Genomic DNA, 23225 nt, shown 5'->3' on the forward strand with positions numbered 1-23225 from the left:
CAAACCTGATGAGATTTCCGCTCAGTGCATTCTGTAGTGTATTCCGAGAAAACAACTTGGATTTGTTGTCAAGCTTTCCATTTTTTAATAATTTTCACCAAAACTGACACTTTTCTGACTGTAAATAAGGTAAATGATGCATGCAAATTTTGTAATTTTTCTTTTTCTGACACTGCTGAAAAGCAGGCTGAATTTAAAATATTTTGCTGAGATCTTTGCTGGATGTTTAATGTACATGTATCTCTCAAATAAAGGGCGTGTCCTTAAATAAGGGAATAAAGATTTTATTGGCCGGTCTTAAATTAACTTTTCCCATTCATAAATACCCTTTTTTTTGAGTCAGAGTGAAAAGATGTCAATACATGATAGATTTCTATCAATTTTATTATAGAGTTTTACTTTTAATTTGTATATTCCTTGTGCAAATTGCCCAGAAGAATTTCCATATATGGACTTGGTGCACTCATGGCACATTCTGCATGCCACGTCACCCGCAGACTCATGACCAATAGGGATGGACTAAACTGTCTCGTATCCAGGTGCCAGATGCATTTTTTACGCAGCAGGTACATGTATTATCCAATCAGAGCAGGCATTATCAAATGTTAATACATGTACACGGTCATTTTTTCTGCATTGTTGAATAGGGAAACTGTCTAGATACATGTACCTGCTATTCACAGGGCTTCATTTTAATAAATACGAGGAGAGCTAAACATCGCTCTCCTTAATTCACTTTGTTGATTTAAGGAGAGCGATTAAAAATTGCTCTCCTTAAATCAACAAAGTGAATTAAGGGGAGCGATTTGCTCTCGCTAACAAAAACCAAGTTAATGTAAACATACTCAATAAAATGAACACAATTTAACTTCTTTTACTGAGTTCAATGAGTTAACTTTAATCAGTAATGGGTCAAGCAGCAGGGGCTCTAGCCTTTGATCAAGGCGCATGCAGGGAAATGGATTGTAGACGTGGACTTACATAATATACTAGCCCGACTAGTATATTAATATACTACAATAATATATTTACTTACGATCGTAATATACTTACGATAATATACTAGGTGACATCTTCATTACGTTGCGACTAACATCCAGGTTATAAAATTCCGGCCATAGCGAAAATTCACAGATCGCATTTTTCCCACTTTTTTTACCTGACAGAGCTTGCTGAAATTTTGTCTAAATGTTGCTTATGCCAAAAATCAGTCAACACAGTGGTTATGAATCGGTAAACATGTCCATGGTTAACGTATTTGCAGAAAATTTTATTGAAAATCCGCCTCCGATGTCGCTCCCGTTCGAACTCGCTCTGTGCGCGAATTCGCTCAATCCACGGCATTTACTGCATGTTCGCGGGCATGCATGTGGGTCCGTCATGTAGTCTTTCATCGTACATTGGTTTGGTGGAAGTGGGTGCATAACTTGACTAGTCTCCTCGCTCGCCCGGCAATCCATTTCACGGCAGCTACATGGGCTCTGAATTTACTGCGCATGTGCATCCTTTCTTTTTGGTATTTTAAAACGTATTGTACGTCCACTGCAGATTGTATTCATCATCCCTTCCCTGCGCTCACAATACTACTTTGACTGCTGCATTTTCATATAGAACACTGGGCACATTACCCGCCAGAGACTTTTGTCTTTCCTGTGGCATACTTTCTGTTCTCGACAAGCAAACATTGTTCTCACGCTCGAACCACACAAACACCCTACAGGATCACACACCATCTTCAGCTACTACAGGGTTTTTCACAAACTGACTTCTGCTATTCACAAACGGCCGAGAACGTAGCGCCTGAACTCGACCCATTCTGGGAGAGAGTTTGGCCGGGCACGACCACGTGCATCCATAAAATTCCATAGGCTCGCCCACACGCACCAGGCCTACCCACATGCGCAATCACGTTTGTGTGTTGCGATGCGGGATTCATCAAGTATGTGCGCACAACTCAAAGACTTCGATCACCAGCCCTTGTGTTTTAATACATTCAATCTTTGGACTCGTTTGCTGCTATCGACCCAACGAGATTCAAGGGGCTTGTCATAAATCAACATTTGCTGGTTTAAAAAAAACATGCACTCCTTAAATTTTTAAGGAGCGCTTTTTTTTGCTCTCCTTGGAAAAAATTGGGGAGCGTGGAGGAGTGCGAGCGCAATCGCACCCCTCTAAAATGAAGCCTTGTATTCACAAGTTTTTGTGCTTGCTCGATAATGTCATCCAATTTTTCTTGTCAAAATCATTATGAAACCCCAGGTTTGACTTTTGATTTTTTTTCTTTATTTTCTTTTCTGTCTGTTGTTTTTGTTGTTGTTTTTCTTTTTCAAGTTCAACCGCCACAGCGCATCCTGAATGGTTCGAATTCAGAATGGGAGTCACCAAGTTAGCCAGCCCATCAGAAAACATGCAACAACGTAGGGCAGTGGCCATGTACATACACCCTGAGTATGACATCAACCTACCAGTAGTGAAATATCGACCAGCCTATGATATTGCACTTTTCAAACTGGAGACCCCCTTTAATATCACTGACTATGTCAGAACCGTGTGCTTGCCCCAGAAAGACATGATCGATTTTCCAGACAGTACGGAAGTCACAATAACTGGATGGGGAATGATGAATCTGATTGGTAAGAGAGTTCAGATGTTCCAAACCCAAAAGTAAAATTTCTTTTTTGCTCTATTTATAGTACAAGGGCTCTATTTATAGTACAAGGGCTCTACCTTTTGACAGCGTGACCCTGCACAGGACCCTAGTGTGTCCAGCAAAAGTGTTAATTCCAAAAAAGAAATTGATTGGAAAAACATGTCTGACAAAATACAGGGTCCCAAAGTCGGCAGTTACAAACATCATTCGATTCCATCAAAAGTGTCGACAAAAACCAGCAAGTAAAATCAAAACCGATTTACAGCATGAGCTCAAGAACAGAGTGTGAGAATGGATCCCAAACCAACATCCTTTTTATGATTAGCCATAGGTTTTTGGAAGACATTATCCTTAATAACACAACTTATTATTCCGTTGCTTGCAGGTCCCTCTGGGGATGATCTCCAGGAAGTGGAGTTGTTTTTAGTAAACCAGACAACCTGCGTCTCACAGTGGCTGGAATACGGCCAACCTAACCTTGTAGTGACAGATGACATGATTTGTGTGGGACTGCCTGGTGTGGATATTGGGGAAAGTGCTTGTTATGTAAGGACCATCGCTGTTCCCCAAATTACATGAACATCTACAATGCAGTAAACGTTTTCCCTCTGTTATATTCTTAAAAATTGAATGTTGGTAAACTAGCACCCACTGCTGTGCCTCAGGAACTAGTTCATTAAACTTCCAGTGCGTCAGGGAGCTTACATCAGCCATCCATCCTTAATGTCAATGAAATTTTTATAATTAAATGAATAAACATTTAAGGGAAAGTTAACTTACATGTATTTTATAGGCATAGTTGTGCTCTCAGTGAGGTTACGAGTTCATGTCTATGCTCCTGACAGACTAATTGGGTGTGCTGAGTGAGCTACTCATGTTAATACGAGTATACTACTGAGCGCTCAAATGGCTGGATGGAGTATGACCTGTGAGTCAGTATACTCACATTAGAGGGGATCTATTACTCCTGCACACGAGTTTAATGTGCACGCATCTTACTCATGTCAGGGGCCGTCTATAAAGACCATTCGCAGGGAGGGGGGTTGGTGCTGTTGCGTACATCATGCTTACAGAGAGGGAAGGGGGATGGATTCAAGCCAGTGTGTACCGTATGCAAACCGAAAATTTGCTTTTGAGGAATCTTCATCATATCAATACACTTTCTCATACAAATAACTACTAGAATCAGTTTTTGTGCGTCAAAATTCAAACACAGTATTCTCCGCCATCCACCCCACCATTTATCCTTCCATGCCAATGCCCTTTATCAGTAAATAGCAACATTACTCATGACACAAAGACAGCATCTTTCGGAATTGTGGAATGCGTATGCATAGAGGCAAGGAGTGGGGTTGGAGCCACTGTGTTCTCCATACATACAGGGGACAGGGGTCTGGAAAGTCGGCATTTTGTGCATATGTACATGTACTTTATTGATGGCCCTTTAATAGGAATAACCACGCGAAGGCACCCTTAGAGACATTTTCCCTTGTCCATTAATTACCGGATACAGGACCCCCTTCTGGTCACTACAAGCCCAAAGGAGGCATGAAGTGTCCAAATGAAAGCGTGAAATTCAATGATTATGGATTCGTTGTTGTTCTGGAACAATTGATTGTAATGTGTTCTCAGTCGTAGAAAATGACCCAGTTTTGGTTTCTCATCAATGACAGGGGGACAGCGGAGGGCCATTGGTTCTTCAGACAGGCGAGCAGTGGACACTACTTGGAGTAACTAATTATGGGGAACCAACCTGCACAACCGAGTACCGTCCAAATGTTTACGCCAGAGTCACCTCTTACTTAGATTGGATCCAGCCTATTTTTGAAGACGGAGAACCTGATAGCTGTAAGATGTACAGGAGATCAATTAACACAAGCATTTTCTTCTAGTAATGAATAAAGAAGTGGCATTGTAATTGAACAATTTGAAATTTTGTTTGCAACTTCTACTCTTCCGTAGTGTATGAATAAAAACTGGTCAATATCTTTATTGAATTAAATGCATTGAAAAATGTACATTTTTAGACATGTATTATCGACACTTTTTTGACAGCTGATGGCCTTGTTACCGTGATGTCATCATCTAGGGAAGACATAAACAAGTTCAGAGCTCAGGGTTTTCTGTTCACATTGTAAATCAAGAATGTTTATGACTGAAAACATTTCTGAGAAAGGGTTGTTTGAATGCTTAGTGTACTTAATAGTGATTCATTAACAGAAAAGACAATTTCGGCTAGCAGAGTCTTAAAAACACAGGAATTTTTGGTGCTTAAACCAGTGTAACATTGAGGTTTCCTTTCAGGGATGACATCACAGTTTAGTCCTCAGCATAAGAATCAAACAGACAGCAAAATGCCCATTCAAAACAAGTGAAACAAACATTACGTTCACTGAGACACAAAAGAGAGTTTGGGAGGTTTCCGCTGAAAAAAAGCCTCTGTATTGCTGCACCCCTTGAAAGTAGTTTTTTCATCTTATGTATTAGTGAGCTAGTTGATCGCCAACCAACTGTGTACATGTACATGAAGTACCCTTTACAACTGTGCATTTTTATTGTACGGACACATTTTTTGTCCTAGAGTCGTCATTATGAGAAGGTACTCTGAAAGGTTTGTATAGACAATCTACATAAAAATGACCTGCTATGGCTTAGAAACATGGCCCATGTAGTACATGTATGCTCCGCAGCTGATAACAATGTGTCTTTGATTTCTTCCATACAGTACCTGTATACCAGTTTTGTCCAGGCAACAAATATCGGTGTGAACGTGGAGCCTGCCTTGAGCGAGAGGTCAAATGTGATGGCCGATATGATTGTGCTTCCGCAAGTGACGAGAGGAATTGTGGTAAGCTCAACCAACATGCTCAAGTACTTGTCAAATATTGGTATACCCACTGAATATTTACTTATGAAATCTGAAGGAAAGAGAAAGATTGCTATTATTCCACCTAATTTCCACAATCGTACTAATGTTTTCCAAACTGTAATTGAAATGTACATGAATTTTAGTAAATAAAAAAGTCACATACTCTCAGTACTTTGCGAGAATCAGACCGACAAAATTGTATCCAGTCTATGTGCAACCTATGAATCCTGTGGCTCACGTTTTTATTCATACTGATTTTTTATTTTAAAAAGTAGCTTTCACCCCATCAAACAAACTTGTTCAAAATTTTATTTATGACCATACATTTTGAATAAAAAATGTGCATGCAATGAAGAAATGAAAACTAAAAGGAGAGGAGAAAAGGAAGTGGTTGTGACAAACCATTTTTCTTTAGCCTAAGTAGAGGTGGTAGATGATTGACCACAAGTTAACCTTGTCTTTTTTTCACAATAACCCTTACGGCCTACATGTAGGTCCTTTTGGCTAAGATACACTCTCAATCCTTCAAATTTGTCCAACAGCCACCACGAAAAAAATTGGATACTGCCTCAGTCCATCGTCCGATATTTTTTGTATAATTTTGTTCTGTAGAAGGGTTCCTAATGCCTTAGTTCTCCAAAATCCTTCGGCAATTCCTCTCATTATATCAAGGCAGTGTGAATGATATTCTGAAGCAGTATGGAGGATTTCACGTATAATGTAGACATGAATTTATGCTTGGATGAACATAAACGACATAAGGTCTAACTCAGAAGGTTGAAACATTGCATCCTTCGCAAACAGCACTGCAATTTTGCCATGCAATGTATTTTGAATGATTGAAAATGGTTCGGGTTAATGTATTATGCATAAACTGACAGCAAACGGTTATTTTTTTATTTGTGCTTGCAGGGGGTATAATGATCTTCTTCGACAGCTTCAAAGATATTCGCCTGAATGACACATCCATCCGGGAAAGTGTATCCGCAATGTCACCTGAGGAGTGTGCACGCATCTGTCTTAATAAGGAAGAGTTCCGTTGCATTGCATTCGATTTTAGCATGCAAGGAATGATGTGCCTGATTGCCGGGGATGGCTACTCTGTGGTGCCAGATCAGAGTGGACAGCAAACACACCACAGATTGGACCCAAGTGCTAGTAAGTTTTCCCTTATAATTAAAAATGATAGTGAAAGATAAAATTGGTATTTTCTTCCTCTTTCTTGTGATCCTTTTTGCAATAGGTAATCAGCATGATGTAGTCTTCACACAGGTGTAGGAATTACAAATACTGTAATATCAAGAATAAAGAATGCATTTTACCAACCCACAGCAGTTTTCACTAGAATTTATATGCTGATCTGTTGCTAAGGTCGAGGCCTGAATGCAGGTAAGCAGTGGAAATTATCAGTCTTCAGTAGGTGGAGAACATGAACACTACACTGAACTTGTCTGCCATCCACAGCCGTAGCCTGTTATATAGGACATGTTGCCACATGCATACTTATAATATTTGCCATTGCAAAATGTGCTATGTTCCTCCAAGGCATGTCACACTTATCCTCTGATTGAGGCATACCCCATGTGGCGCTTTCCAATCATTCCATTAGGAATGATTGGAAAGTTTTGCTGATAGGGTCCTCCTTGGTGGTGTTGGTGTACATGTACATGTCAAATAATACTTTCTTGTGAAAATTTTGCACTTCACAACTGGCTTGACTAATCAGATTTTATTGGCTCCCAGCCTTTGCCTATGGCCCTTGAGCATCTTGATATTTTTTAAACAGACTATCACAGCTTTGTAGCAAACAAAAACAAACAGCAAAGAGGGGCTTTTCCACTAAATAACCGTAGTAACTGAACTGCGGAATCTAAGTCTATCCTGCGTTGATGAGATAAGGGTCGCTAAGTGCTCACTTGTGTCACTGAAGTCACCTGAGGTAGCCCTCTTGGTTCCTTCCAGCCAGAGAAGGTCATTAAGGGCATCTTGGAGAATCTGTTTGGCTGGGGCACAGTTATCCATCCTGGCCAAGTGACCCAAGAACTGCAATTGCTATACAGCTGTTTTTACAGCAAAGGGTTGTATGAAACTCATCCGCTAGCACTGTAATGATCTTTATGTGCATTTGTGTATTATTAAGCTAAACTCATCTCCTGTTTCCATTGATTCTGATCACAGAGGGTGGTAGTTTTGAAGAAAGTAAACATGCCGGATTTCTGACGACACCCTTGAAATTTAACGACGAATATGAGGGTCCAGACAGCGGTATATTCCCACGTTTTGTTTCACCATCTGGAGGGGCAAACATGATCACCTTCACCTTTGCTGGCGTAGTGACGGATGAGGATGAGAGTGCAGGGAACTTGTGCCAAAATTTTGTTGTTCTCAATGGGACGGAGACAGATGGCGTCCCAGCTACCCAGAAACAAATCTGCTTGTATGCCTTAAAGGAGAATGGCACGGTAGAAATCAAAGGCTGGTCATTCAACATGGAATTCCACTCTGCCAATGTCTCAACAAATCAGTTTGTGGCTGCCTACAAAGCAGGTAGTTCTTTTCAAATTATTGGCACAAGTTTAAAGAGCATGTTAAAAAAAAATTAACAAAAACCAAGGTCAGGTCCATGCATGAAGTATCATGTAAAGCTCAAACTGGTAATATATCTATGTGCTGGAAATTTTTGACTTGCAGAAGTGGATGGAATTTTGTGAGATTAAGAAAATTATTATTTGATGTAAAATTCATCAGTATTTCACCAGTGGGTCATTTGCCAGTTAATCACCAAGTAATGCCAGGGTTACAGATGATATGCTTGGGAAAAACATGTATTTTACCATTAATTGACAACATTTTTAGACCCCAAAATTATCATATCAATGTGTCTGTCACAGAATGGAAGTGTGATGAAAAGATCATGATTGGCGGTGACACTGTCGGATCCGTGACATCCCCGCTGTATCCAAATGCGTATCCGTTATTTGTGGATTGTCGCACCGTACTGATGGCTCCAGAAGGTGCCCAAGTGATTCTGGAGTTGATCCACTTTGACTTGAATATATGTTTGAGTCAAGACAGCATAACTGTGTTTGATGGAACCAATGAGTCTGCCCCAGTTTTAGCAAGCTGCAACTTTGACCCACCCGAAATGCTGTCCAGCTCCAAGGGATCTCTGCTGATTATATTCAGGTCGGATGGCTACACCACACCCTCATCCAACCCAGGTTTTAACCTCACTTACAGCACCGAGCCTAACCGAGGTAAGTGACGTTTTGAATTGGGCCATGCCGAGGACCATGGGTACCTGCTACCCGACCATTGATTATGCATACCCGGTTCCATTTTGTCTATTTTATTGCCCAAAACTGCCCCAGTAAATTTCAACACATTTTAGAAAGGCCAGCAACATTTTCCCTTGTCTACTTGCTAGTAAAGTTTTAGAAAAAAATCTGAGTGACATATCTTTTGAATCACTTTAACGACAATTTAGATCAGAGATGAATCAAAGGAAAGAACCAGTTACGACACACAGCACATAAAAATCTTCCCTCTGAGGGCATGTGCATCATGGTTTTTAATACTGTTACAGCCAACTGTCATGAAAGTTGGTGACTTTTCTTGCACTTTTACTTGGATGCTATAAAGATAGCAAGTACAAAAAAGTGGGAGAGCATTCACGTTCGTGACTTCATGTGACAGTTAAGCCAATAGCTCATTGTGACATGTCTGTGATCTGTTGATAATACAGAAATGCATCTTTAGGAGAATATTCAGCTGTATGTACTAGTACCAACAGCTAGCAATCGATCGCTTAAGTTGGGGGTTTAATTTAAAAAATGTTTTAGTACACTGTTGGTTGACGTCCCAGCCATGTCAGAAAAGAATATCTGAGTTGGAATCAAGTCAGACACTATTAAATTGTTTTAAAAGTCACCTTACAAGTACGAGGTCAGAACTGACCTGAAGAGATAAACACAGATTCAACAGGATGCCTTGGTCACACTTTATTTCACTAACTGGTGGGCTGACTTCAAACTAAATGACTTATGTCGTGCGGAGACTTTTCACTGCCTCAACTGTGACACTAGAACACATACTAAGTTCTGTCACAAGCAATACTCGTCGTTCGATGTTGAAAGAAATCAGTGCAATAGATTTCTGTCAGCATTTTCATATAAGAGATGTAAACAATCTGTCGTACACATTAAAGTTTTTTAATGGAGGATGTTTGAACATTCTTGTGTCTTGATAGCGTGGAACTGTAGTGACACACTCGTGCTTGATGAAGGTGACACAGGGTACATTACGTCTCCATTGTACCCAGACGTCTATCCAATGTTTCTGGTTTGCCACACCCTTCTAATGGCCCCTGAAGGTGCCCAGGTGGTTCTAGAGTTGGTCTACTTTGACTTAAATATATGCTTGAGTGGAGATTACATCGCTGTTTACGACGGACCAAACCCATCACCCAAGCCTCTCATCAGCTGCTCCAGTGATGTTTCCGAGCCACCCCAAAAGCTGATCAGCTCCAAAGGGGCACTGCTGATAGTGTTCCATACAGATGGCAAAGTCGTACCTTCTGTCAAACCAGGGTTTAATGTGACATACTACACGAAGTCCAGTCAAGGTCAGTTGAATTGTGGCATGTGGCGATTTCCAGCTGAATGGGGAAGAAAGTGTTAAGAAATGAGGTTGAAATTAAAATACCTTTTCCCCGATATTTGGCACGGTCAAACTATATGAATTTGTTTTTACTTTTGACAGTGGAAGAGGGTTGGTCCTCAGTAATATCTTGACTGAAAACAATTTGTGGTTTAACCACTTTCTTTGATGACCACTTAAAAATCTGGTAATTGCATATTTTAACTAATCTTGAGTATAGTTTTAATGAAAATTCATTTATTGATGATCAACTTTTTACCGTACTTGAATTCTAAATACAAATTTGGTTAATGGGAAATTTCCACAGAGATTGAAAGCATTCTGAAACAAATTGAGATATCTCATATCACTGTAGAAATATGTGGCTTGCAAACTGCCCCATTGGATGGAGAGATGCAAATTGTCGGCGGTAAGCCAGCACAAGAGGGTGAGTGGCCATGGCAGGCTGCGATGTTCTTCAGAGGCATTTGGATATGTGGAGGCTCTCTCATCCATCCCCAGTGGATTCTCACTTCAGCCACTTGCCTGTAAGTACTCATACACTTTCAAACAGTTAACCTAACACTTCAGTCATAGGAATATGTCTGTACCTAGCACAGATAGGCTGCCTCGTGTTTTTTCTTCATCCAGCTACAGCGACATGTCAGGAGTTCAGCAAGTCAGATTTTGTTGATAATTTTGGTCATCAAAATTTTGTTTTGAAATAATTTGTATGTATGTTTTTTTCTTTCCAGGTATTAAATTCAATCAAAAATGGATGTTGCACTCAATAGGAATTGCATTTAGGATGCTCGCCATTTGAAATGTGCTCCCAGTATCACATAAGGTTTTGCGTACCTTGCTCAACAACTTCAGTAGAGCCCTGGCCTTGTTAGGCTACTTAAATATTCTTCAGTGCAGTCTGAATACAGTTTGTGGTGCTTTTTGATTAAAATGAATATGCCGACAAGGATCCGTTCACAAGTTTACTCTAAGGGAGCTTCTCAAAAGTTGGAACTTTCAAGTTGCATTGGACCATTCCATTGGATTGTTCCCCTGGAATGGTTTGTGTGCCCATCGGGAATCATTCCAATGGTCCAACTTCACAAATGCACTACCACTGGATGTCTTTGTCTCGAACAGCTGCTCATGGAACCGTCAATGTCTTTAGTGGAGGCTCTCCTCCTGCCCTACCCTACACAGCTGGAGAAGGTCCAAAGACACCTGGTTCATTTATAGTTGTTTGGCCCTCAGATTGTTTTGCCATTATCAGCATATTCAGAAAGGTATCTTGTATAAATAGAAAGAGCACAAAACTTGTGTGGACAAAGTATTGTGAACCACCAAGTGCGTCAAAAAATATGTCATGTCAGAATTTCCATGCAGTGCCAGTGTTTCTCATTTCTAGCTCTAATTTTTTCTATCCCTGCCAGGGGAAGTGCCATCAAATACCCAGAGTTGTACCACTTCAGCATGGGAAGCAACAGCCTCAAAGACCCCTCAGAAAGCATGCAGATGCGGAGGGCTGCAGAAGTGTACATGCACCCTGACCACAAAATTGTCAGCTTTGATTACAAGTATGACATCGCCTTAATCAAGCTGGAATCCCCCTTCAATATCACACAGTTTGTCCGGACCGTGTGCCTGCCGAGAGACTCGGCACTAGAGCTCCCCAACAACACTGGTGTGACTGTCACAGGTTGGGGGAGGTACCAACCATTTGGTAAGGGTTCTATCCTCAGTTAACACTGAGATTTCTGATTTGTTTGGACAAGAATGCCGCCCTAGTCTAGGCTTGATTTAGAAAGAAACAAGCCAAGAGTTATAGAAAGCAAAACATTTAGGTGGAGCTTTTTGATATGGACCTCTGATTTGCTAGGTCAGAGGGAGTTATTGATAATGGATAAGGAGAAAATTTCTGATGATGATACTTTTGCAGTCAAATGTTATTTTATTCCTCAGTCATTTAAATTGTAGAGATTAAGATAGCCCCAACAGTCCCAAATCCTCTGAGTTTAATATTATTTTACATGCATCCTAGAGATTATGAAAAATGTAAACATCCCAATTTCATGACATCGTCATTTTCATTGGTGAAATTATTAGCACTAGTCGTAATAATTACCCTATAAAAAATAGAATTTATTTCTTTTTCTAACATCCTGCATCATATGCAAAACTGCAATGATAATTGGTTCAGAACATTTGACATAAAAATCTGAGTAAAAGTTTCTAAAAGCATAAAATAATGAGAATGTGTATTATGTATCCAGACCTTATTTGTAATGTGTACTTTCTGTGTATGCCTTTGTTCATTGTTTGCTGCAGGGGAATTTAGTGACTACCTGCTTGAAGTGGAGATGCGCACTGTGAACCAGGACTACTGTGCTTCAAAGTGGGCCGAACTGGGCTATGAAATCACTGACAATGTTATGTGTGTGTTTGGCCCTCCCTTCAACCTACAGGGTGCATGTGAGGTACAGCTGATGAATTATTGAATCCTAGTCATCACTGATAGCCATATGAGGACTTTGTATGTTTTTTATAACACTGCAGAATATTGTGCATGACCCTGCATTTTTATGTCCTCAAATAATGGCTAGTCTGAAAGAGGTTCTTATTTTTGCAGAATTAGTTCATAACTGTAATGTCTCCTCCAGCAGCCAATTTCACGAAAGTTTACACAATGGGGTAACATCTCTTTTGCCACATTTTATTGCATATTTTGTGCAGAAATTCAGAGCAATTTATAAAACTAATGCACTACATAATTCCTTGAGTTGGACAACAAATTATGGCGAAATGTACGCAGTCTGTTTAGGTGATTCAAGTTGCACCAAACAAATCTGACGTACTCAGCGTGCTTGGTTAAGGCTCATCATTGCTGAATTTAACAAGGCTTCTGAAATATATTGCCAACTTTATTGTAGCAGGTAAGAACAAACTGGTTTGGCTGGGAGATTTTTTTGTCTAGTTTTGCTGAAGAAAAGATAAAATCTCTTTCAAAACAGTTGATGGAAGTTATTCAATGACTGATTGATGACTGCTGTAATATTGCAAAGGAACAGCTGTCTTAAAAGCTGTTATCATCCTCGTCCAAGAAATTTTATACAATTAAAATGTTCCATTGCTACAGAACATTTTGTAAAATGAAACTTGAGCATATTGCACAGCTGCAGCACAAATTTGTGGTGCAAAGCTTCACATGGATCAGAATTATGCCACATTTCGTGGAATCCGCTGCAGGGTTAGCCATAGTAGAGGTGTGTATGTGTATGTATCCAGAACATAAAACAAATTTCAAAGTAAACGCCTGTACAGTTTTATAAGCAATATATGCATGATGATGTTGACTTGCCTGTGGAATAGTGACAAAACAGAGGGAATCTTGCTTCCCGTGTTCTTGAGTCATCCTGAAACTTCATTTTAGTCTCTCTACCACTTAGAAATGGTGTTTTCATAGCTTTCTGATGTCAAATATCTGCGAAAAGGTGAAGTGCAAAGTTAGTAACAAGCTTATCTTGATGGTTGCAGTATTATTTGACAATTGCACCTCGGTGGTGTGCATGCAGGATCCATGAAGCAGTTTTAAGACCATGTGACTTTTGTCCCATTTGGAGTTGATTTCAACTAGCTATTTTCCCTTTTTTGGGGGGGCAGTGGGTGTGGTAACACCATCGTCAAGGGGGTACCTGGAGCCCACCCCCCCCAGCGAGCAGTTGGATCCCTAAGCATCAAAATCTTCTATTGTTCTTGTGATGTCCCTCCCTAGGTGGCACTGTGGCACCCTTAATGCCCAAAGCTGGTGACAGGGGCTGGGGATGTGTGACAAAAATTAGGTCAAACTGCAATATTCATCAACAGAAAATTCCAGTATTAATAAGAAGTTCACAGTAAATCCACTTGCCACCTCTGGCACATTTTTCCTGTGTGAATTGGTATTCACAGCAAATGTTTGTCAAGTGGAAGATGCATGTATACTTCAAATTTTGGTATTGATTGCTCTTGTTGCTTTCCTGCAGTCTGATAATTTTTGTTATTTTGATAATTTAGCATGACAATGGAGGGCCAGTGGTGGTGCAGAATTTACTGGGATGGACTGTGGTCGGAGTGATCGGCAGCGATTGGATGAGCTGTTATCCCTCAGGGTATCCTGAGGTGCACACTAGAGTCAGCCCATTTCTGGACTGGATACAGCCGGCGTTGGAAGGGGAGGAACCGCCAAGACGTAAGAAAGAAAGGAACTTGACTTGCAGTTGTTTAGACAGTGAAAAGTAATTCTGTAGCCTACACTCCCAGCTTCCTTGAGCCACGTCATCCTGTCACATTGGCTTTTTTGCCGTCATGCATTGCAATTATTTCATGTCAACCCCTGAAAATGCACCCTCTGTGTTTCCATCAACTGTCTTTTCAATTTTATTTTGCTGGTATTGTGAAAGGTATTTTGGGCATCTTTTCAGATGTGCAGTCATGTTCTGGTCTTAAAAGTTTTCAACCACATCCCCGGTAAATGACCATAAAAACAAACTTCAATATCCAATCGAAGTAAAGCTGTAGAGATCTAATTATAAGGGATGTCTTATTGGTTGGGGGACAGCTGAGTTCTTTTGGGGCATATTCTTTGTTGAGGTTAACAAGGCAATGAATTGAATTCTTCAAGTTATCGTGAGACAGAACTAGAAAACTTTAGGCTTTCCAGTATGCATCCGTGATTCTAAGAGTAATCAGATCTGTTTTTATTTCATTTGCAGAGACAAGCAACTGCTCTGGCGATGAGTATTTGTGTAGGTTAGGAGGCTGTATCAATCGTTACCGAAAGTGCAACGGTTTCTTTGAGTGTTCCAGCGGAAGCGATGAGGAATATTGTGGTAAGAAATTGCAAGATCAAAATGAAATCAGAAATTCACACAGATACATGCAAATCCAAGGGGGAGAATAATGAATGTATAACATGCATTAAACACCTGGAATTGTGCGCGCAATATATGCACCAGGTTTTATGCCGTGTATATTTTCTTTGTGGCCTTGCTAATTTATTTGACATTAGCATTATGGCAAAAAATTTCCTATGTACTCTTCTTTCCTAGTAGTGGTAAAAGTGGTGAAAGGAAAGAGGGTTCCAAGCCGTGTTACTTGACCACCATTTCACTATTGTTGGACAACACTGGCAATTCACAATATAGTGCGCCTCCAAGATATTGTAATGCGTTGGCCAACCATGATGCGCGAAATCTGTCGACCCAATGCACATTTGGAAACAGTGGACAGATTTCGTACGTTGTAATTGGCCAACGCATTGCAAACTTTTGGAGGCACACTATTGTGAATGGCCCGTATTATAGGTATGCACTTCACTGACTCTTTCTAGTTGTAGAATGTGTCTGTACTTTGCAGGGATCTATCTGACGTACAATTTCTTGCTGCAAATACAAATTTGAGCCAGGTAGCCCTGTTAAGTAGGCAGTTATTGCAAGGGCTGTGATCCAAAATCAATCTTTATTTTGCGACAAAATGTGCATTAACTCAAGAAAAACTGAGAGAGAATTGTTGCGTTCTAGCCTCAGTTTTGTTTTTTTGTGTAGATTCACTTTTCCTGGTCTTTGACGCGTTCTATGATGTCCGCCTGGACAACTCATCTGTTCAAGAGACAGTGAGTGTGAAATCCTTGGAGGAGTGCCCTAAGATGTGTCTGAATCAGAAAGAGTTTGCCTGCCACGCCTTTGACATCATTACCACCAAAGCCGAGATACAGTGCGCCATGGCTGAGAAGGGTTTTTCTGTGGTGCCGTCTATGGGGATGAGATTGGCAAAACCAAGAGAGGCTGATAGTGAAGTGGTGCACTTTGAGTTGGATCCGTTTGTTGTGTACAGTAGTGACGGTGAGAAGATATAGAAATACAAATGTCCCCACAACTTGGTCCTAATTTGCCTGCATGACACAAAAGAAATTGTCCCCTTAACCCAGTGAAGGTCCTACCCATGGAAACTTGCAGCCTGCACACACACTCAATCTCCATGGAATCGGTTAAACCTCCATGTCTGTACAAAAACCAGTACAGAGCCACTGAAGCATTTGCCATGGTGCATTTATAAGTCCTCCTTGAAACTGTCACAGGAGATGCTGGACCAAACACAACTCCACACAGATTTATTAGGGTACAATTTTGTCATCTGACATGAAGTGAAAACTTGAAGTGAAACACATTCTACACAGCCTTGTGAGGAAATCTATATATGCTGAAAAGAGGAGATAATTGAGGTTTACTTTCAGTCATTTTGTAAAATTTTGTCCAGATGTAAACTTCAATACTACAGTTGGCGCATACCGTGGGACCCTTGTTTCACCGAGCAAATTCTCCAGCGGTAATTACACTGGCCCAACAAGTGGCATCTTCTCCGTGCTTGTCGAGCCTTATGGAAAGGTCAACATGCTCACTATCATCATGGCTGGGATCGTCACCGATGAAGATGAGGGCATGACAGACTGCCTCAATTTTGTCACTGCCAATGGAATGGAGGGTGAAGGGGTGTCGGCCTCTGCTGTCCGCTTTTGCCTGTATGAATTACAGAAGGGGAACATTAGCATCGAGGTCAAAGGGTCATCCTTCATGTTGGAATTCCATTCTGACAATGTCCTGATGAACCAGTTTATAGGCACTTTCGAAGCAGGTTAGTGCATTGCATAATGAAATGCGACCTTGTTGATGGTTGAAGCAGACTGAGGGAAATGAGTTGGAGTGAAAAGAGCACAATGAAACTGAGAGATCGTAAAAATTGTTGTTTTTTTTGTTTTGAGAAGAACACATTTGACCCCTGCTGATACAGTAGTCAGCAGTAAAGGTATTTTGGGACTTGCAGATGGACCTGATACACTTTTTTTGTTTATTTAGAGTGGACTTGTGATGACAAAATCATGGTCGGTGAAAATGACACCGGGTACATCACCTCTCCACTGTACCCGGCCGGCTATCCGAAGTTCCTGAACTGTCACATCCTACTGATGGCCCCTGAAGGTGCCCAAGTGGCCGTCAGGGTTATCTACTATGACTTGACTATTTGCTCGAGTGGCGACTACAGTGCTGCTTATGATGGCACCACAAGCAACTCGTCCAAACTGTTGTCCAGCTGCTCTTCAGATAATCCACCTGAAGTGCTAATTAGTACCGAGGGGGCAATGCTCATTCTTTTCAAATCAGATGGCCAAGACATCTTTTCTCAGAAGCCGGGATTCAATCTCACCTACTACTCAGGATCCAGTGAGTGAATTTGTACATACAGTGGACATACTTAAAAGCTTTAATACATGTAACATGATAATACATGAAGCTGGACTGTACAAAACCAGAATGTTGGATTTCTTGGAAGACTTTTAGTTGGTTTTCCTTGTGGCCTCTTAAATGTTAATTTATGAAATGCAGCACCCTTGGCCAAATTTGATTTGACTTCAAAAAGACACCAGTGCCTCACAAGTCCTTTTCTTAGTTCATTTCAAAGTAGCAAGGCAGAATTATTATTCAAATTAGATGAATTTGTTCAGTCACACGATTGATAAGAGTACATGCAAAAACATGACAGAATTGCTCAGAAGAGACTTGTGTTTTGACAGGACTTAGAGTCCTGTTTTGCTGACAGCTTAGATATTTCCAGCAAACTGTTAATACAAACATGGTCAGATGACTTCCTGTGTACTTAGACTGCACTATTTAGTTTTTTAAGCCTAATGTATCACATCCCGTGTTAGTGCCCTCCCCAGACTCGGAAGATTGCTTGACAGCTGCTTGCAGCTCAAAGACAGTGTACCACAGCCGCAGAAGGGGATAAGGGAGGGGTTGCCTGAGAGAAATTACTATCTCTTGTCCCCCTCCTCACCCGACAACCTGCCATATTAAAATTTTCTGTGTTCAACATTAATGCACGCACACATTTTTCTGAAAATGACGTCTAAAAGGTCTAAGAGGTCTACAAGGCAGACCCAGAAATGTGTCCCATGTAGAAGTCAGGCATTCCAAAGGAGTGGCACGAATATGGTTGTTTCTAGGTGGAACTTTCTCAGTCTGAAGGGTTGTCTGGGGACTTTTTCAAGGAAGACTTGATGAAGTCAAGTTACACATTCACCAAAACCCTGATTATATTAGGTCTTGAATTAAGGTAGAGTCTTGTATGACTCTATTTTTGACCTTTTGTCGTTGGAGTATCCTTGTATGATGTGACATTAGTCTGATGGAATGGGAGGGGGTTCTCAGCAAAGTCACATCCTACTTATCTGTTCTTTACTGAGAAACTCCCAAAGTATTGATGGTATTCTGTTTTCAAATTATTTACAGGGAACAGGGGATGCTCTGACAGTTACTATATGTGCAAATCGGGAGATTGTGTCCCGCGTGAGTACAAATGCAATGGTATCAAAGACTGCACCTCCGGAAGCGATGAGGAATATTGTGGTAAGAAACTCAAGAATTGAGAAGAACTTGGAAATTTTCCAAGACATGTCATGTCATTTCCTGAAATTTGTTAGTCCTTGAATGGTGTCCCATGTGTAATTCACTGTTACAGTAGTAACTTATTTCATATGTGGTTTATATTGGCTTCTTTTTCGCTTTTGTGTTAGATATTTTTGTATTTTCTGGATACTGTTTAACTCTATAAGGATTGTTTGGGGCACTCTTACAAACCAGAATTTGTTTTGAAAAGGTTGGAACATGTTTTTGCACAACATAATGCCTTTTTCAAATTGTACATGTTTTTTAAAAGTTGGATTTATTTTTAAAACGAATGTCATTTTAAATTTTTTTTACGTTTGGAATGCATTTTTAAAAACCGAATGAAATTTTAAAGATGCAATACACTTTTTTAGATTCGAATGAATTTTTAAAGAGTGGATGAATTTTCGTAGTCAGAATTTTTGTTTAACATTGGAATAAATTTGTAATGAATGTACATCTTTTCAAAATTCAAAGAAGATTTTACAAATCCAACATTTTCTAAAGATGGAACAAATTTTTTAAGTCCAAACATTTTTAGTATTGGACTAAGATTGTTGACTCTGAATTCATTTTTAGAATTGGAACATATTATTTTTTCAGGAATTGTGCAAGTCTGTTCAGGCATTCAATCGGTCTGTAACAAAAGTTTTCTTTTGGGCCAATCTTTCTTGTGTGGATGCTATGAGAACAATTATCAATTGTCAAAGTTATTAACTAAGTGAAGTTTGCGGTGACACCATGTAATCAAATTCTCTCTTTGAGTGTGTGTGGTTCTGAAAAGAACCGGGGTTCACTCGACGTTTCGAACAGTGTGCTCTGTTCGTCTTCAGGAGAAAGAGTGCCGAACTCTGGAGTGTGTGGGGCTTAAGTACCGGTGGAGAGGATTCAGTGCAGTGGAACCTCGTTGATGCGGAACAGCTTGGCTGGTGGTTGGATCCTAATCTTGTGGGTTACTGTTGGTGGGCTCAGTGAAGCGTGTCATTGTTGCCGTGGGTGCCGTGGGGGGAGGACTGTGGACCGTGGGTATAGGTGACCCATTGGTCTGTAGGGGGAGTAGGGGGCGCCAGATGTTGCTAATGTTGAAACCGATGTCTTGGGGTACTGTGTTGTGCTTGTAGATCTCGATGGCTTCTCTGATGCGTCTTGGGTGCCATCTGTTGACAGGAACAATGAGTTCTGCGTCTTTCCAGTTGATGATGTGGTCCTTGGCGTGTGAGTGTTTGACAATGGCAGATTTGTCATAGTCTCCTCTGCGTCTGTGGGCAATGTGTTCTTTGAGTCTGGTGGAGAGATCTCTGCCAGTCTCGCCGATGTACACCTGCCCACATTCACGGGGGATCCTATACACTCCAGCCTTGGTCTTGTGTTCTTGCTTGTCCTTGTAGGTCTGCAGGCTGGCTTGTAGTTTCTTGGTCGAGGAGTGGTACACCTTGATGCTGGCTTGATTGAGGATTCGTTGGATTTTGTGTGAAGTACTACCTAAGTATGGGAGGTTGACTATGGCCTTATAGTTGGGGGGTTGGCTTTGGGTATAGGAGACCCGACAGCCGGGGTGGTCTTGGGTTTTGACTTGACGCTGATGGTATCCGTTTAATTGGAGTGCCGTTGATATGTGCTGGAGTTCATGTTGTAGGTGCTCTTGGTCGCAGATCTTATACGCTCGTTGCACCAGGGTTCGGTTGACTGAGGACTTCACCCTGGGATGATGGAACGATGAGCTGTGGAGGTACCGGTCTGTGTGGGTGGGCTTGCGGTAGCACACTGTTCGAAATGTCGAGTGAACCCCTGTTCTTTTCAGAACCACACACACTCAAAGAGAGAATTTGATTACATGGTGTCACCGCAAACTTCACATAGTTAGTACTTTCGCCATGCATAGCCTCAAGTCTTATTTGTCAAAGTTAGGACAAAAGGTTGGCAGAAAGACAGCTGAATGCTCCATCCAGAAAAATATACAGTAAAAACACACAAAAAATATAGTCTGGAGAAGGTTCCCCCGTCACCAGGCTCTTACCGACGAATTTAGTGAATATTCGATTGGACATTTCCTGGTAGCTTCTCTTCAGTCCCAGAAAGCAGGCTGAAACATTTTGCTTGGTTTTGGAGGGACTGTCTTGGAAGAGTGGCTTGGCATAGTTATTACAAAATTTACAATGCTCACTGCATTTGTTGGGGTCACTGTAATGGCCGGATTTGTCTATGTGTACAGGAGAAGGGAAGGAGACATGACCTTCTCTGCTGCCAATTCCTCACCGTGCATCACTTGAGCTTTCTTAGCCACCTCTTCCTTATATGAGAAAGCATCAGTAGACATCCATGTGCTGTACATGTATGCAGTTTCCATTGGTGAATTGTTTACAAATTTTTGATAAATATATTCAAACTCATGAGACATAAAGGAAATAAAATGTTTAATTTCGGCTGTCATTGTTTTGTTAAAATGATAGTTTTGCATGTACAGGCACTTGTGCATTTGTGCAGTCATACACGACAAACTGCATTACTGAACTTTTAACTTTGCCCCGTTCTTTGAAATATTGTTGTGATGCTGCCAGCATTTACTGCCAGTAATCAAGCCATTTTACAGTAGCAGTGAAATAACAGAAACAAGGAGAATGTAGATGGTTGAGCTTCATTAATGTCAACTTTGCCTGCAGATGAACTGGAGTTGGTCTTTGATGCTTTCTATAACATCCGCCTGGACAGCTCGTCCATTCAGGACACAGTCAGTGTGGACTCTTCGAAGGAGTGCACTGAAGTGTGCCTGAATCAAGCCAACTTTGCTTGCTTTGCCTTCGACATCATCACCACGGCAACAGAGATGCAGTGTGCTATGGCCAAAAAGGGGTTTTCAGTGGTGCCGTCCGGGGAGAGTAAATCAAGGACACGTAGAGAAAGTTCCAGTACTGTGGTTCACTTTGAGTTGGCCCCCGATGCTTCTGGTGGAGGTGAGATTTTTTGTTTTTTACAGTTTGGAGTAGAAAAACAACTGTGTATTCTTCTCATGTAATTGGTAGGCATGTAACATTGCTTCTGATGTAACTCTACAATCAGATAATAAAAATGTGGCAAAGTAGTACATTTTAACACAGTGGAAGGCCAGGCACTAATAAGGGATTGAACTGAAGGCAGGTGCAGCAGCACTAGGCCCCAGGCCTAGCCTGCTTGTCGCTAGTTAAAAGCCATGTCCAAAACAGGATTCCAGGGCTTCAGCTGCATCGGTTTCTCAGCATATTTCTAATGGACAATGGCTTTACACAACAAAGTCAAGTGCAGCTAATGGCCGCCTCTCATTGGTGTGTTCTATATCAGCATCCATTCACTGTGTTTTCATTCCTGTACAGCTTCATTGTTAACACCTTGTTCAGATTTTGCAGGCAGACAACGGGGGCTCTGAAACTAAACCCTTGGAAAGGTGTCTCAAAACTGCTCCATCTGCCACAATTTTATTTGCATCCCCTACTTGGCTTTTGGTTCATGCCTTGTAATTGCAAATTGGGCATATCTCCAATGCTTAAAGACTTGAAGTAGATTTTCTGCAGAAGCGGAATGATGCTATTGTAGTGCATTCCTCTGACACTCTTGATGTGAAGTAATATGAGTCTAGTACATTTCATATGCATTGAAATATTCCCCGTTGTGGTATTGATCTAATGCATAGGAAGGCTTATCAGCTGCTCAGTTTTCAAGAAATTGGGACAACTTTCTTGATCCAGCAAACACTGAATTTGGCTGCTTATCTGTGCCTTGTTCTTGTGGCCAAATGTCTGATGATAGATCTTCACTGCAGTTATTAAACTGGTCTGTGTAAAAATGTCAATACCAGTGCTCATTCTGGACAGAAATTGTATCTGGCCCCTTTAGAATGCGCAAAAGTAGCCAAGGTAGCTAGTTCTCAACTGGAGACATACAAAGTGACAGCAGCATCTTCCACTTGAGGGATTTTTATCTTTAATAACGACAAAAGTAAATTGTACAGAGACAGTCTGGTTGTATTCACAGATACAGTTTAGATGGTGTAATTAATAAGAGAACTCACTGAATGTCTCTTTTTTTTAAATAATTGCCAGATTCGCCCTTCAACTCGACTTCCGATGCCTACCGGGGTGTGATCAAATCGCCAGCCAAATTCTCTAGTGGTGACTACAATGGCCCAGTGAGCGGTGTTTTTTCTGTGTTTGTCAAGCCATATGGAAAGGTCAACATGCTCACTATCACCATGGCTGGGGTCATCACCGATGAAGACGAGGGCGTGACAGATTGCCGCAATTTTGTCACTGCCGATGGAATGAAGTCTGAGGGGAAGTCAGCCCCTTCTGTTCGCTTTTGCCTGTATGAATTGCTGCAGAGAAACGACAACATCGAGGTCAAAGGGTCGTCCTTCATTTTAAAATTCCATTCTGTCAATGTCCTGATGAACCAGTTTGTTGGCACGTACAAAGCAGGTCAGCGCATTGCATACCGAATACCACATTGTTATCAGTGCATTCAAGTGCATCCAGAGTCTGAAGTGTAACTAAAAATAATCAAGAGACTGCACAAATGTCTTATTGTCTGTGATTACGTGTGCAATTTACCGCATGTC

At 41.0% G+C, this 23225-nt stretch overlaps 1 protein-coding gene across 3 annotated transcripts in view; it reads left to right on the forward strand.

The window, feature by feature from the left end:
• The window catches only part of LOC110983096 (uncharacterized), a 31052-nt gene that overhangs the window by 4555 nt on the left and 3272 nt on the right, over nt 1-23225 (forward strand). For all 3 annotated transcript variants that reach the window (XM_022242041.2, XM_022242040.2, XM_022242042.2), the window contains 19 exons: nt 2332-2633; nt 3036-3196; nt 4324-4498; nt 5376-5498; nt 6432-6677; nt 7698-8066; nt 8411-8776; nt 9769-10143; nt 10534-10705; nt 11591-11880; nt 12486-12634; nt 14211-14385; nt 14909-15025; nt 15740-16036; nt 16452-16826; nt 17048-17413; nt 18482-18598; nt 21298-21588; nt 22711-23085. In XM_022242041.2, the coding sequence (XP_022097733.2) occupies nt 2332-2633; nt 3036-3196; nt 4324-4498; nt 5376-5498; nt 6432-6677; nt 7698-8066; nt 8411-8776; nt 9769-10143; nt 10534-10705; nt 11591-11880; nt 12486-12634; nt 14211-14385; nt 14909-15025; nt 15740-16036; nt 16452-16826; nt 17048-17413; nt 18482-18598; nt 21298-21588; nt 22711-23085 (4841 nt within the window). The remainder of the gene's footprint in view (nt 1-2331; nt 2634-3035; nt 3197-4323; nt 4499-5375; nt 5499-6431; nt 6678-7697; nt 8067-8410; nt 8777-9768; nt 10144-10533; nt 10706-11590; nt 11881-12485; nt 12635-14210; nt 14386-14908; nt 15026-15739; nt 16037-16451; nt 16827-17047; nt 17414-18481; nt 18599-21297; nt 21589-22710; nt 23086-23225) is intronic.

The sequence above is a fragment of the Acanthaster planci genome, linkage group LG13 (assembly GCF_054643075.1).
Source record: "Acanthaster planci isolate LZ-2023a linkage group LG13, COTS_SCS, whole genome shotgun sequence".
NCBI lineage: Eukaryota > Metazoa > Echinodermata > Asteroidea > Valvatida > Acanthasteridae > Acanthaster > Acanthaster planci.